We start from the raw sequence: 13,442 nt of genomic DNA on the forward strand, positions 1-13,442 counted from the left end.
TCGCTGTAATCTTTTCAACTCATTCACTCATCTTTGTGGCTGGGCTGGGCTTGTCTCAGCTTTCTCAGTCGACTTTTTTTTTTAATCTCTTTTATCTTTCATTCCCCCTTACTCAGCAAACACACAAGCATGTATCACTATGTCTTCTCAATTTTATTTATTTGTATTTAGTTTATTTGGTTGTAGGCTGTATCCATTCTATCCATTCTATCTAATCATTTGAAACCTTTGTGAAACATTTATGAAACATATTGTCAAGTGCGATCATGGAGTGCATGGATAGACAGCTAGGTCAATCCAATGCAGGAAAGCTAAGCATGCTCCTATGTATTCTCATTGTACGTACTTCGCTGAGGAAGGCACAGCGCTGTCTTGGAAGAAGGCTTGGCTATACCCAAATGTAAAAAACCCTAAAAATCAAACACCTGCGTCATATGCCTGCATGATCACTTAAAATAGGCATTAGGGGGACATTTTGCTACAAGGCTCCCAACATCCTTTCACGGCTCCTCTCAGTAAATCGGCATTGTTCTTCATCTTTAGTTATACCAGAACAGCACATATATCTTTTTTTCTCTTAAGCGGAGCATTTGTTGGTTTAAATGTTAAGAGTTAGTTAAATTGACATTCTCAAACAATGATCAGAATGCCTCAAATTAATGTAAAGGTAGATTATATACAATACGCTGCCATAAAATTACTATGAGTGTCAGTATAATATGATTACGTGCGCTGAATTTTGAACAAGATTACATGAAGAGAACAACTTTCCCGCTGCCATTACCGCCTGCGATGCTCAAATCGTCGAGTCCAGTGAAGGGTTTCGCCGATACGACAGCCGGTACAGCGGTGATATTCTCCGTATCAACTAAATCAGCAGACGGTGCTCTATCGCCCATTGTCCACATCTCCAACGACCTCTTCATAGAAGGAGTGATGAAAGAGGTGGGGACACCAGTCCATGGCGCTGGATTAATCCACTGCATTCTAAAAACCGACAACCATCTCCCCGTTTCGTTGTTGTGTTTGATCGAATTGACAACGTTGAGTTTATCGTCGAACACCTTAACTGTGTTGTCGAAAGACGTTGACAAAATGTTGGATCCCGTTGGAGAGTAATAAGCCGATGTGACAGCTTTCCCGTGGATGGTTCTATGCAACATGCCAATTTCCTCGCGATTGTCATAGTACGGTAGATCGTCTTCATCTTCTGTAATAGGTTCGAGTGTATTGCAATGTTTCTTAACCATTCGCATGTCGAATATACGTACAGCGTGGTCGTTGGAGGCTACACATACCTGCTGCTCGTTGGAGGGGTTGATAGAGACGGATCCGAGTTTGTTCTTGGACAACACATACCGCACACCCCTATCGCGGGATTCACGCATATCTTTTAGCGACAGTCCGCCTCCGTTGTCAGCTGCGTGCAGCAGCGAGGGCGTTTGATGGGGTATGTCGAGATGTGTGATTAGCCTATTCGTCTCCTGTTCGTATCCGTCGTTGCTACGGAAGAGTTGGGTCGATAGCCCACTCTCGAAGTCTAATTGACGGATTGTGCAGTCGTAACTGGTCGTGAATGCCTTCCTACTATCGCTAGCATCAAATCGTATGCAGGAAATAGGTGATCCAATCACGTGTGGCTGCAAACGCCATATCTGCGCCGTGTCCTTGTCGGCGTCATATTTTAGTATGCCAAGTTGACCGTACTTGTCACCAGCAAACACCAGATCACTTTCTTTGTCAGGATGGTACTGCATGCTGTGAATGCGATTTGAGGTAACTTTTTGAATCGTTTTGAATACCAAACTATTGGCTCTTTCTTTGTACTTGTGCACTGAATCGCTGCTGTTCGTATCTTTCTCATCTTCGACAGAATGTATGGGACGTGGAATGGCTGGTCGTGATGCCAAATAGCCTGAAAGCTCCTTCGCTATTAGCTCATCATTCTCGTCATCATCTTCTTCGTCATCCTCATCCTCATCATCCTCCTTCTTGGCTTTCTCCTCCTTTTTCACACTCTCGCCGCACTTCTTGCTGTGTATGTACTCTACCGGATCGCGCTTAAGTAGCTCGAGTATGGGCATATCATTCCTACGCGTTTCGTGCTCAATTCTCCGCTTTTCATCTTTGCGTTGTGCTTCGCGTTCTAGTTCCGTCTCTAGCTGCTCGCGGCTCGCTTTCTTGTCTTCTTCGGTCGTAGGAACGCGTCTGCTCGAACGTCTGGGTGGGTCTGCAGCAACTGCTTTGTCTGCATCTTCCTCCCTCTTCACCCTCTTCTTGGCTGGTTGCTGCTTCTGCTGTTTCTGCTGCCTGGGTTTCGCATCATCACTGTCGTGCGATCGCTTCCCAAACACCTCCTTCGACGCCTCGCCTAGTCCAAGTTGCTCGAGAAGACGGTTGTTCTCCTCGATGTTCTTCAGTCGCTGTCGCTCACTAGCGTGTATTAGCGGATTGCAGTGAGCGCAGAACCACAAGCGTACTACTCTGAACCCATTTTGAGCACTTGTTTTGATGTTCGGTGTCGGTGATTAAGTTTACTGGGTCAGTGGCGATTACATTTGATTGCATCCGATAGCGACTGATAGCAGCTTCCAAATAGACTTTACCTGAGCTAGCTAGTTGATGACTGTTTTACGCGTCACTTAACTTATCACTCGCTAATAATTAACAATTACAATATATACCACAATAAAACGCAACAGCACGCGTAAATCTATCCTAGTAAAAATACAACAAACACAATTCAACCCATTTGCAACCGCAAATCTAAAGCCATCAGAGTCAGTGCAAGGTTTAGCAGCAGTTAGGCAAGGTCTAGTATGAGCGTCCGGGAATACTTAAGAGGCTTTCGGGAACTTCTCTGCACCGAGTAGACCGAGTTCAAGGGATTTGATGCGCGTATCGTTTATGTAGAACAAAGGCGTATACCCGTCTTAGGTAGAGGGTTTAGGGAAATTGGCGAGACCGATGGCATTTTAGAGGGCTTATCGGACTCATATGCCTCCTCAAAGGTTAGAGTGTGATCATACAATTCTACGATACTACCTATGGATGATGCTATGATTTGTTACCCGACGGTGAATAATGAGCATTCAGTCACCGATGATTGTTCTGATAGCCATAAAACAATCCTTCAACGTCAAATACATCTTCCGTGGGAGTTTTATTTGAATTTCGACTATCACTCTTCTGCAGCCCACTCACATCGAAAACTCGAAGTGTTTTATCTGCACTTGCCAGAAAAATCTCAAACTGGTTGGCTGGATTGATCGAGACGCTATTTAGTGCTTTAATGGATTAGCTAAATTTTTCAACGGTTTCATCGTTATTCCGAATGCGCGCTTCAGTGATTGCCAACCTTCCTTGTGAGTCAGACATATAGATGATGTTTGGAGAGTTGTAATGTGCATCTATACCCAACACATCAACTGAATCACCTTTAAAAGTCTTGTCGAGCAGACTTGGAGGATCGAAGAGCATTTGGAACACTTTACTCGACACACCAGTCTCAAAATCCAACAACACTCGAACCGTTGAATCGGCGCAGACTGTATAAAGTTTACGGTAACAATGAGGATCTAGGAGGTTGTTGTTGATTGAATGACTTCTAACGTGTGGCTGTAGTCTCCATACTTCAGAATGATTTGCGTGTTTTGTGATACCAAGTTGGCCCTGCTTATCTCAAGTAAAGATAAGCTCAGATGATCGATCTGGGTGGTAAAGCAAAACAATTGGACTACTAGTCACAGCTTTAGTTCTGCAATAAGGTCTGCGTTTTTCTTTTTGGATCGCTGCTGAGTGTTCAAAACGACAGGAGAAATGCGGAATCTTGATCGTCTTTGGATCTCTTGAACAAGTTTGTTTTAGGTCATTTTTGGAACAGAACGGAGTTATTAGTGTAGATCAGCAGAGTTTTGCGCGTCCAACTGATCCTGATAACACTCGTATTCTGCAGCATCGTCCCAAACATCGTCATAAACCGAGAAAAATACTGCGTCAAGTACGTCCAAACGCCTAGCAAACTTCCAAAGGTGAACTTTTTTGCGTTACTCTTCAGAATCAACAGAGTAAAGAGTTGGATCTTATTAATAAGAGTATGAATTGAGTGCTCAGAATAATAAGAGTTATTATCAAGGCTCCAGCGCTCTTCCAGCATTTCACCAAGCCCAGTTTTATCTGGTCTATAAAGTTCGGCATATCTTCTATAGGACTGATTCTTTGCAATGATGCTTAGCGATTTATTGTAAGTTGGAATCTTTCGTTCTCTTTCAGGATCCTTATGATTAGTTTGAAATTCACTTGGATTGATGTGCCATGATACCTTTAATGCCTTTGATAGGAAATGCTTTGTAAATGACGGTAACTATTACAACATAATTGATTGTGATATACTTGTACGAATTACTCTTTACTTTCTGTGCCGCTTGCTAGCATTCCTCTCTCAATATTCTCCACTGTTTTCCTGTGATTTGCTCAGTTGAGTCTTAAGACATTGTATTTGATACGAACAATTTCTGTTCGCGGATCTTTGTCAGTTCCTCAATAAGCTTCAGTTGGTCCTCCTTTGTCAAATTGGCGCCTTGGATATTTCGCACTTTCTCATGAGACTTGTCCAAATTCGTTTTCAACTCTTTAGCCTGTATTGGGGGTTTGAGGGTGTCAAACTACACGAAACTAACCCGCTCACTGCCTTTGATGCTGCCTGTGTATTACCGCTGCTTATATGCTCAGTTGTTTGCGCTATCAGCGGCAGTAATGATCCGAAGCTATCGTCAGCCATGATGTGATAAGTGAGAGAGTGTATGGTATGTTAATTTTATGTGATATAACCAATACATTTGTGGATCTATAGCGCTACACATACTTGAAAATATAAATCCAGATGGAGTGCAGGTGGCGTGCAAGGCTTCGTGAAGGCTTTAGGAAGAGATTAATGAACATGTATAATATCAAGCAGCCTCAAAGCAATATGAATAACGCACAAAACCACCCCCTCTCGCCCTCCAGAGAGGTGTAAAAACTTCACCCAAAATGACTGAAGGATGAGAATACAAGCGCGAGCAATACAATACCACCCTCATAAACCCCCTGATACTCCCACACAATTAAATATTTGAGTCTTTTAATTTTTTTAATTCTCCAGCCTCCGTCTTCGTAAATTTGAGAGGCGCCTTCTTGTCGAACGAGCGTGAGGAAGTGAGTGAATATCTCGTGGCTATAAGGAAACACATTGACGGGTGTTTGAAATAGAGCAGTATGGTCAATCTCAGATCTCAGAAACGTATTGCTTCTGCAGTCTTAGGATGCGGTAAACGTAAGGTCTGGCTCGACCCAGCTGAGCAAAAAGAAATTGCTCAAGCTAACAGCCGTGCCAACATCCGTAAGCTCGCTAAGGTGGGTAACAAGTCTTTTGAATTGAATTTCCCTCACGAGACTTTCAGGACGGCCATGTCATCCGCAAGCCAGCTTTGATGCACTCACGTTCACGCGTCCGTGAAACTCACGCTGCTAAGCGTGCCGGTCGCCACACTGGCCTCGGTAAGCGTAAGGGTACCGCTGAAGCTAGGATGCCTTCCAAGGTCGTTTGGATGCGCCGCCAGAGAGTTCTCCGTCGCTTGCTCAGAAGATACAGGGAATCTGGCAAGATTGATAAGCACCTCTACCACTCCCTCTACCTCAAGTCAAAGGGTAACACTTTCAAGAACAAGCGTGTCCTTATGGAGCACATCCACAAGGCTAAGGCTGAGGTCTTGCGTACTCAACGTCTCACTGACTCCGCTGAGGCTCGTCGTGCTGCTAACAAGGCTCTCCGTCTCCGTCGTGCTGCTAGAGTCGCTGAGAAGCGCTCAGGTATCACTCAAGTCGAGCACACTGACAACGTCGCCGCTACTCAAGCTTAAATTGGCACTATTTAAAAGTGGAGTGTTTTGTTGGGTCACATATCGTCTCACACATGTATATTGTTTATCATTTACGCTCGAAAATTTTTGGTCGTCTGTGATAGTGGCTTGGTCTGTATCGAGTGGTTATGCGGGGGATTGTATACACCAAATACAAACTTTAACTGCGGCAGATGCACAGATTATATTTTTAGAACTCGGCGGGCTGCCATCGGGAATCGGTCGTTCGGAAATCCCTCTCGCACCGAATCAGCTAGGGCTGATAGCTGATTACGCTTTCTTATCAACAATGAAATCAGACGACGAAAGTACTTTACACAGCGAGCGCCACAGCCATAATAATTCACTCAGTAATCTCAACATACGCTGTGGTGGCGATCACACTGGCGATTACGATAAGGCGACGAATTTGGAAATAAAAGGTCAGGAATTACAGCGGGAGCAACGTACTGATGATCGCGTCTCTGATAAAGGATCAGAAATTAATACCGATAAGCAGCAACAGCAGCGGCAGCACGATGCTTCTACATCTAATAGCACTCCTGAGCATACCAACAATGGAGAGAATGCAGTCGTTGAGAAGGAACAGCGCACTGATGGTCTCGATGATCAGACAAACTTAATGCCCCGGAAACAGATCATCGTCGTGTTCATGGGAGTCTCGAGCGCACTATTTATAAGTCTACTCGATCAGACGGTGATAAGCACAGCTTTACCTGATATTTCCAGCGAATTCCACGCTGCAGGGAAGGGTAATTGGTGCGTAGACCGCTAAGTATCAGCCCTTTGAAACTAAAAAAAATTATGACAGGGTTGCTACATCTTACCTGCTCACAAGCACAGCGGTAATAACCTTCTGGTCACGTCTGAGTGATCTAATCGGCAGGAAGTTAGTACTACAAATCAACTTGATCATCTTTTTCATAGGAAGTCTAGCATGTGCACTGTCCACTACAATTACAATGCTTATCGGCTTTCGCGCTTTGGCTGGACTAGGCGGCGGAGGAATACTGAACAACGTCATGGTCATTATCAGCGACATTGTATCATTGCGCGAAAGAGGAAAGGTTAGGTTGAGATGGAGTAAAATAAACCATACTAATCGTAAGCATAGTGGCAAGGACTTATTGGTGTGATTGTCGCGATAAGTAACAGTCTAGGTCCAATATTAGGGTGAGTTTTTGCCTACGTATGAAATAGACCATTTACACCGCTCTCGACTAGAGGTGTATTCACTGAAACTATTGGATGGCGCTGGATATTCTGGATCAACCTACCGCTCACAGGTGCTGCTATTTTGATCGTCCAGATATTCCTGCCTCAGAAACGTATCACATCCAACCCCCGCGAACAGATTAAACGGATAGACTATATTGGCACGATACTGGTACTTGCATCGACTACTCTGACGTTGCTGAGCTTGAATTGGGGCGGAAATGAGTATGCATGGGACTCAGCTGTCGTCATTGCACTGCTTGTTGTTGGCGTAGTGCTCATGGTAGTCTTTGTGCTGGTAGAGGCTAGCAGCTTTATTAATCTACCCATTCTCCCAATGTATCTCTTCAACGATAGGTCCGTCTCAGCTAGCTTCTTCTGCACTTTCTTTAGCGGTACCATCTTCTACGGGGCTCTTTACTTCCTACCGCATTATTTACAAGTTGTTAAGGAATACAGTCCTTTGCGATCAGGAGTGGTGCTGCTGGGACTGATCCTTACCCAAAGTGGGTTGTTGATATGTCTCACTCAATAAACGCTAACAAGGCCAAAACAGCATTGTTTTCATTCACATCGGGAGTGATTGTGTCTAAAACTGGAGGTTATAGGGTGAACATATGGACTGGATTTCTAATGTGGACTATTGGACTCGGGTTATTCACAATGCTCAGCCCGTCAACAAGTATTGCAGAATTCGTTGGATTCTCAGTGATTTCAGGTGAGACATACCTTGCTTGTTGAGCGAAACTCAATGTGATAAAGGTTTTGGTGCGGGGAATACATTCCAGACGACGTTACTGAGGTTGGTATATTGCTTAATGAAAGACAAGCACACTCAAATTTCGTAGCGTACAGGCTGCTGTTAAAAGGCAAGAGATTGCAGTTGCGACGGGAGGTAAGTGAGACTTTTCCGAAACATAAATGTAATCAATCTCAAACTAACTGTATCATATACAGGTCGTAACTTTATACGGCTCCTTGGGGGTACGATTGGACTTGCACTGTGCGATGTTATATTGAGGAACACGTTGATTACGGGATTACACAGTTTAGGGTCAAGTGTAAGTGAAATCAACGAAATCACGCAGGATCCTACGGCTATTCGGACCGTTGAAGGGATAGATACCGGGAAGGTGTTGGGGATTTACTGTGACGGAATTCGAAATATATTCATACTATTTACAGCTGCATCGGGTGAGTTATAAGATTAAGCGGTTTGCGTCGGGTAATCAGACCAATAATTACGAATTTGCAGGCGCGTCATTTGCATGCAGCCTTCTGATTCGTCAATGTAAGTCGCGTACCCATTCGGTTAAGATGAGATAATCAGATATGACGTAGATGCGTTGGACAAGCCAGATGACCAGATATTGAAGGAGGAGGGTAAGGAATGGAATGAGGAGCGTAAGAGGAAGAAGAGAATGAGGAAGGGAGGTGGTGTGGATAAGGTGGAGAATGAGGACAAAGTCTAAAAAAGCGTCGGCAATTATGTGGAGATAGAGTTGTCTCAAGAAACCGGCGCAGGAAAGGGAGAGAATTACATGGCTACAGGGAACAAGTATAGAATATATAGATGTACAAATGTGAAATTAATAATTATCGGCCAAAGTGTGATAATAAAAATCTAACGGATCAAATAAAATTCTCAGCTTGTAACTCGAAGTAAATTGGATTGTTTCTTATAGAAATACTTCCATTAACACACACTCGTTTATAAATTTAAAGTCTCAATGAATATTACAAACCTTGTCAACAGTGAGGGCAATAGCCATATCACCAAGGTGCCAAACCAGAACAAGCCATTCCAATGCACCTATGGTACCTGCACCAAGTCATTTGCCAGGAGATCTGACTTGCAGAGGCATTTAAGAATTCACTTGAATGAGAGGTGTGTCCGGTGTTTCAGGGGATTACATATGCTCATAAACACCTAATAGACCATTTGGCTGTCCTGTTGACGGTTGCGGCAAAACCTTCATTCAACGTTCCGCCCTTACTGTTCATATTAGAGTACACACTGGTGAACGCCCCCACACGTGCGAGGAATGCTCAAAGTCTTTCTCTGACTCGTCCTCACTTGCACGTCATAGAAGAATTCACACTGGAAAGAGGCCCTATAAGTGTCCTATTCAAGGCTGTAGCAAGTCCTTTTGCAGGAAAACCACTCTCACTAAGCATACGAAGCGTAATCACCAGTTACACCTTGAAGATAGGTCTCCTTCACCTCAAGTTGACCAAGTTGAGAAAGTTGACAAGTTAGACCACCCACAGCAACCAGCTTTGACTATACCACACACACTCTCGAACATCCACAACGTACAGCCTACAGAGTGTGTCCCTATCACGCAACCATCCCTCTACTCGCTTTCAATGGACCATAAGCCCCAACCATACATGCACACTCCGATACCGCAGCTCTCTTCTTATCAGGATGATTCACCATCCAACTCAACCGTCTTTTCTTCACCAGCTACTCCTTCGTATTCGCAATCGCAGCCAGATTTCTTATATACTCAGCCACCACCGCCTCACGCGTTCAATTTCTATGAGTCTGCCTCTCCATTCGTTTACTTGAATACACAGCTACAAGCACAGGCCAAGCACACTCAGCCTACACACACTCACGCTCATTACACTATAAATCATCACTCACAGCTACTTACTCCGCCTCAGTCTGCTGATCCAAACCAATTCGGTCCTTTCGCTTACGGTCCACCTCCAATGTCTCCAGTTGGAGTTGAGGACGAATTTGGCACATACCCATTCGTACCACCATCACCACCTCTGACAGGCTACTCGTCCACTCATTTTGACGAAAACGCTTATCAAGATCCATACCCATCCCAACCACACGTATTGACTGGATTGGGGTTAGATTTGGTACAGGATACCGAGTAGATGTGATCATAACTCGTAACTAAACTCTAATTGGGATAATTAGAGTTGTCTCTCATTTCAAGTATCTCAACTTTATCAGTTACGACACTTTCTCAATTTTCATCCTCGTGATACTATCATTCTGTTTGATTTCCGTTCTATTCGTTTGATTCGTTTTTGCGCTTACTCATTACTTTTAATAATCACTTTATATCCTTCTATATACCCGCTTGGACTATTTAACATCATTTTCACATTCATGAGTGTCATTCATTCGATTAACAGGGAGGCGCGTTAGGATTTGTGTTTCTGTTTCTTGTTTTGCTTCTTTTTGTTAAGCTTATCTTGAGATTTCTGAAACTCTTCCTCCGTGGGTTCATGGACTTGTTCTTGGTCTTCTTCATGGTCCTCTTCCTCCTCCACTGCGCGCTTCTTTTTATTCTTGGGCTCCTCCTGCTTGTCCTTACCCTTTCCTTTCTTAGGAGGTGCGTATTTAGCTTCTAGCGCGCCGACGAGATTATCAAGTTGGCTCTTACGTTTATCACCGCGTTGGGCAATAAGCTGAGCGAGAGCGGAGTCACCCTCGTCGCCCTCCTCATCTTCCCCACTTTCCCCACTTTCCTCTTGGAAATCGCTGCCCAGACCTAGCTCGCGCCTTAGTTCTGCAGCCTGCTCGGCCTCAGACTGAGCCTTGCTAGCGCGACTCTTGCGCGCGACGGGTTTAGACGATCTAACGAATTTCTTCGAGTGCGCAAGTCGGCCACCGTCTATTTCACGCTGCAGTATGTCGATGAAGCGCTGCTCATCGTCCAGCACGCTAGCGTGAGGGATATTTGCAAAGATGGCGTCGAGATCGCCGTCGCATGTCTCATAAGCGTGTTTCAAGTCGTTCAGTTCATCCTGCGAGCCTGAGCGGGAGTGGGAGAAATTGTGTTTGTGTTAGCCCCAACTTCTGATACACCCTCTACCCACCTTGATACCGCTCTCGATCTTCCGCTAGAGCTTCCCACGTGACGCGCTCGAAGAGGTCATCGAAATAATCTTCCCAGCTGTAGTCCTCCCCGATATCCACACCGAGATCTATCGACGATGTTCGGCCAGTCTTGTCGTACTGCTCACGCTTCTTGTCGTCCGATAGCACTGTATATGCGAAGGACACACGCTGGAATTGCTCAGATGCATCCTGCGATGGATTCTTGTCCGGATGACTCTCAAGCGCTAGTCGGTGGTACGCCTTCTTTATCGTCGATGTAGTGGGTAAGTCTTCCTGCTGCAATTGTAGCACTGCGTATAGATTCGGTGGGTCGGCACCGAATATCGTGTGCATTGGATCGCTGCTGTTCATGTTAAGTGCTTCGTCGCGTGTCGCGTGTCGCGTGAACAAGAAGGAAGACGGAGTAATTAAAAAGTGAATTAGATACAATTTGCTTTCTATTTGTATTCCTTACTATAAACTATATACCACATACCATAATTTATTCTACACATTATACAGCACTCAACCACGCTTGTTCTGGCAGCACCTGTCTCATTACATCCCAATGATGCATAGCTGATTTCTGCTGAACATTGTCGAGCTTCTTAGATTGGCCATCGTGCAAAACATCCTCATTGGAAGCCCCCACATAACCGGAAAGGTCGATTTCATTGCTAGTGAAACTGCTTAACACCCTAGTGCGCAGTATAGAGTTAAGCGTGTCGGCGCTAGTAGCTGGCCTGAAGTCCAAAGCTGGTTCAGCAAATTTAGTGCAGAAGACGACCATGTTGAGGAAAACCTCTTCCTCCTCCATCTTCTGGTTGACGGGGCGATCAGAGAAAGCGCGACACTGTGGGAAGGCGTGGAGGAGGGTGCCTATGACCATTCTTGTAGCTTGAGATGAAGCCACACCGGCAAAGTTGACGCCCAACACACCGCTCTCTTTCATTCCGTACTTGATTTGCTGCCATGACTCAGTCGTGTAAAGTCTTCCAGGCACACCTCCGCCTGTAAATACATCGTGGATCACATAGTCGAATTTGTCACTCTCACTGTCCATATCGACGATCCATTCTATCACTGCTCGACGCGCATCCGCCAACTTGAGGTGTTTGGGTGAAGGTGCTCCGAAATACTCCAAAGCATAATTGTAGACGGCTGGATCTATTTCTACAACTGAAAGTTCCAGGCCGTGCTTATCGAATGCAGTCGCTGAGACACCAATGCCTAATCCGATGATCAACGCTTTCTCCTGCTCGTTGAGCTGTTGGTGTTCCGGTCTATTAACAAGTCTGACTGCTTCTTGGAGAAGGAAAGTGGTGTAAATACTCTCGCTGTTGTTCACTACAACCTCATCACTCAAGTCTACCTTGTTTCCGTATTGATTGATGAGTGACTCCTTTGATGGACCAACCCAGAGTCCACCAAGCAGGCTGTGATCAGCACGCATATACCTGAAACCTTGAGCTGCGTCTTCGCCGATGATTATCTGACCAGTAACTGACTGTGTGCGTGCGAGGATTGGATGGCCATCGACAGCCTCCCTTGGTGCAAAGTTTGAGATGGTGATAGCGAGCAGAATAACAGGGATAACAAGTAAGTTGCGTGATTTGGAGCTTGAGAAGATGCTTTCATTCTCAGCCTTACCAACGCCTAAAGAAATCAGGACAGAAATGAGTGCAGCTGGTAGAGAAACCAATTTGAGGAAGACAACGGGGTCTTGAGGCATGAGTGGAGAGAGGAAACCGCGTGTGAGCAATCTAGAGAAGCTAGTTTCAATGGAAGGGAACATAAATGAACCAATCAAAGGGAGAGCGTATTGGAATGAATCCGGACAGAGCTTTAGAAGATGTTCATAGAGGTTGATAATGGCGAATATCCAGCTAGGGGCTTGGAGAATGGACCAGGCAATCCTAGGACCCCAAACGACACCCAATTGAGAAGACTTATTCGCAATCAAGCGTATAGTGAATGGATTTGAAATAGCGCAGATGATTGCAACAGCGAATGGCTTCAAAGTCTTCCTAATCTTAATAGCTTTTTCGTTGTGCATTGCAAGTGGCAGAGGGAGTACAGATAACAAACCAGTGAGTACTTTATGCGGGGAATCAGTGTTTATACCGCCAAAGATGGGATTGAGGGATGATTTGATCAAAAAGGATTGGAATGATAATAAATAGGCTGTAATAGCGAATAAAGATGCTGTAATTGGGTTTGTTAGCGTATAACCACCTTACGTACGAATCCCCCACCAAGTTTGAACATTCTTACAAATGTGAACTGTTGTACGTAATCGATATTTCTAGCTTGATTCTCATTAGCCATGTGAAGCGCATCCATCAGTGTCGTTGGTTTTGCTGGCTGGGATGGCTGGGCCGGTTCAGATGCCTTCTTCTCTTGGGACATGATGGGCGTGGGTGGATAAGGGGCAATACAAACGTAAAATGAGAAATTAAATCAATTTTATTTGTTTG

General features: G+C 44.8%; 7 protein-coding genes across 7 annotated transcripts; 3 read left to right on the forward strand and 4 right to left on the reverse strand.

Annotated features, from left to right (window-relative positions):
• Positions 1-749: 749 nt before the first annotated feature.
• J056_003314 (WD repeat-containing protein) lies at positions 750-2,494 on the reverse strand (the record flags this gene model as incomplete). The annotated part of the gene is made up of 2 exons (XM_009268537.1): positions 750-2,433; positions 2,481-2,494. The coding sequence occupies 2 exons, from the start codon at positions 2,492-2,494 to the stop codon at positions 750-752; spliced, it is 1,698 nt and encodes a 565-aa protein (XP_009266812.1).
• Positions 2,495-4,401: 1,907 nt separating this feature from the next.
• J056_003315 (uncharacterized protein) lies at positions 4,402-4,780 on the reverse strand (the record flags this gene model as incomplete). Its single annotated transcript, XM_009268538.1, has 3 exons — positions 4,402-4,462; positions 4,510-4,637; positions 4,688-4,780. 3 exons carry the CDS (start codon positions 4,778-4,780, stop codon positions 4,402-4,404), a joined length of 282 nt encoding a protein of 93 aa, XP_009266813.1.
• Positions 4,781-5,256: 476 nt separating this feature from the next.
• On the forward strand, positions 5,257-5,900 carry J056_003316 (60S ribosomal protein L19-2; the record flags this gene model as incomplete). The annotated part of the gene is made up of 2 exons (XM_009268539.1): positions 5,257-5,394; positions 5,442-5,900. 2 exons carry the CDS (start codon positions 5,257-5,259, stop codon positions 5,898-5,900), a joined length of 597 nt encoding a protein of 198 aa, XP_009266814.1.
• A 289-nt stretch (positions 5,901-6,189) lies between these two features.
• J056_003317 (uncharacterized protein) lies at positions 6,190-8,587 on the forward strand (the record flags this gene model as incomplete). The annotated part of the gene is made up of 10 exons (XM_009268540.1): positions 6,190-6,659; positions 6,712-6,967; positions 7,015-7,073; positions 7,125-7,621; positions 7,672-7,833; positions 7,878-7,917; positions 7,964-8,010; positions 8,073-8,248; positions 8,301-8,406; positions 8,457-8,587. 10 exons carry the CDS (start codon positions 6,190-6,192, stop codon positions 8,585-8,587), a joined length of 1,944 nt encoding a protein of 647 aa, XP_009266815.1.
• Positions 8,588-8,845: 258 nt separating this feature from the next.
• On the forward strand, positions 8,846-10,013 carry J056_003318 (Zinc finger protein; the record flags this gene model as incomplete). The annotated part of the gene is made up of 2 exons (XM_009268541.1): positions 8,846-9,003; positions 9,053-10,013. 2 exons carry the CDS (start codon positions 8,846-8,848, stop codon positions 10,011-10,013), a joined length of 1,119 nt encoding a protein of 372 aa, XP_009266816.1.
• A 273-nt stretch (positions 10,014-10,286) lies between these two features.
• J056_003319 (DnaJ-like protein subfamily C member 9) lies at positions 10,287-11,337 on the reverse strand (the record flags this gene model as incomplete). Its single annotated transcript, XM_009268542.1, has 2 exons — positions 10,287-10,900; positions 10,965-11,337. 2 exons carry the CDS (start codon positions 11,335-11,337, stop codon positions 10,287-10,289), a joined length of 987 nt encoding a protein of 328 aa, XP_009266817.1.
• Positions 11,338-11,479: 142 nt separating this feature from the next.
• On the reverse strand, positions 11,480-13,374 carry J056_003320 (uncharacterized protein; the record flags this gene model as incomplete). Its single annotated transcript, XM_009268543.1, has 2 exons — positions 11,480-13,170; positions 13,221-13,374. 2 exons carry the CDS (start codon positions 13,372-13,374, stop codon positions 11,480-11,482), a joined length of 1,845 nt encoding a protein of 614 aa, XP_009266818.1.
• Positions 13,375-13,442: the final 68 nt, after the last annotated feature.

This window comes from Wallemia ichthyophaga, assembly GCF_000400465.1.
Source record: "Wallemia ichthyophaga EXF-994 unplaced genomic scaffold scaffold4, whole genome shotgun sequence".
Lineage (NCBI taxonomy): Eukaryota > Fungi > Basidiomycota > Wallemiomycetes > Wallemiales > Wallemiaceae > Wallemia > Wallemia ichthyophaga.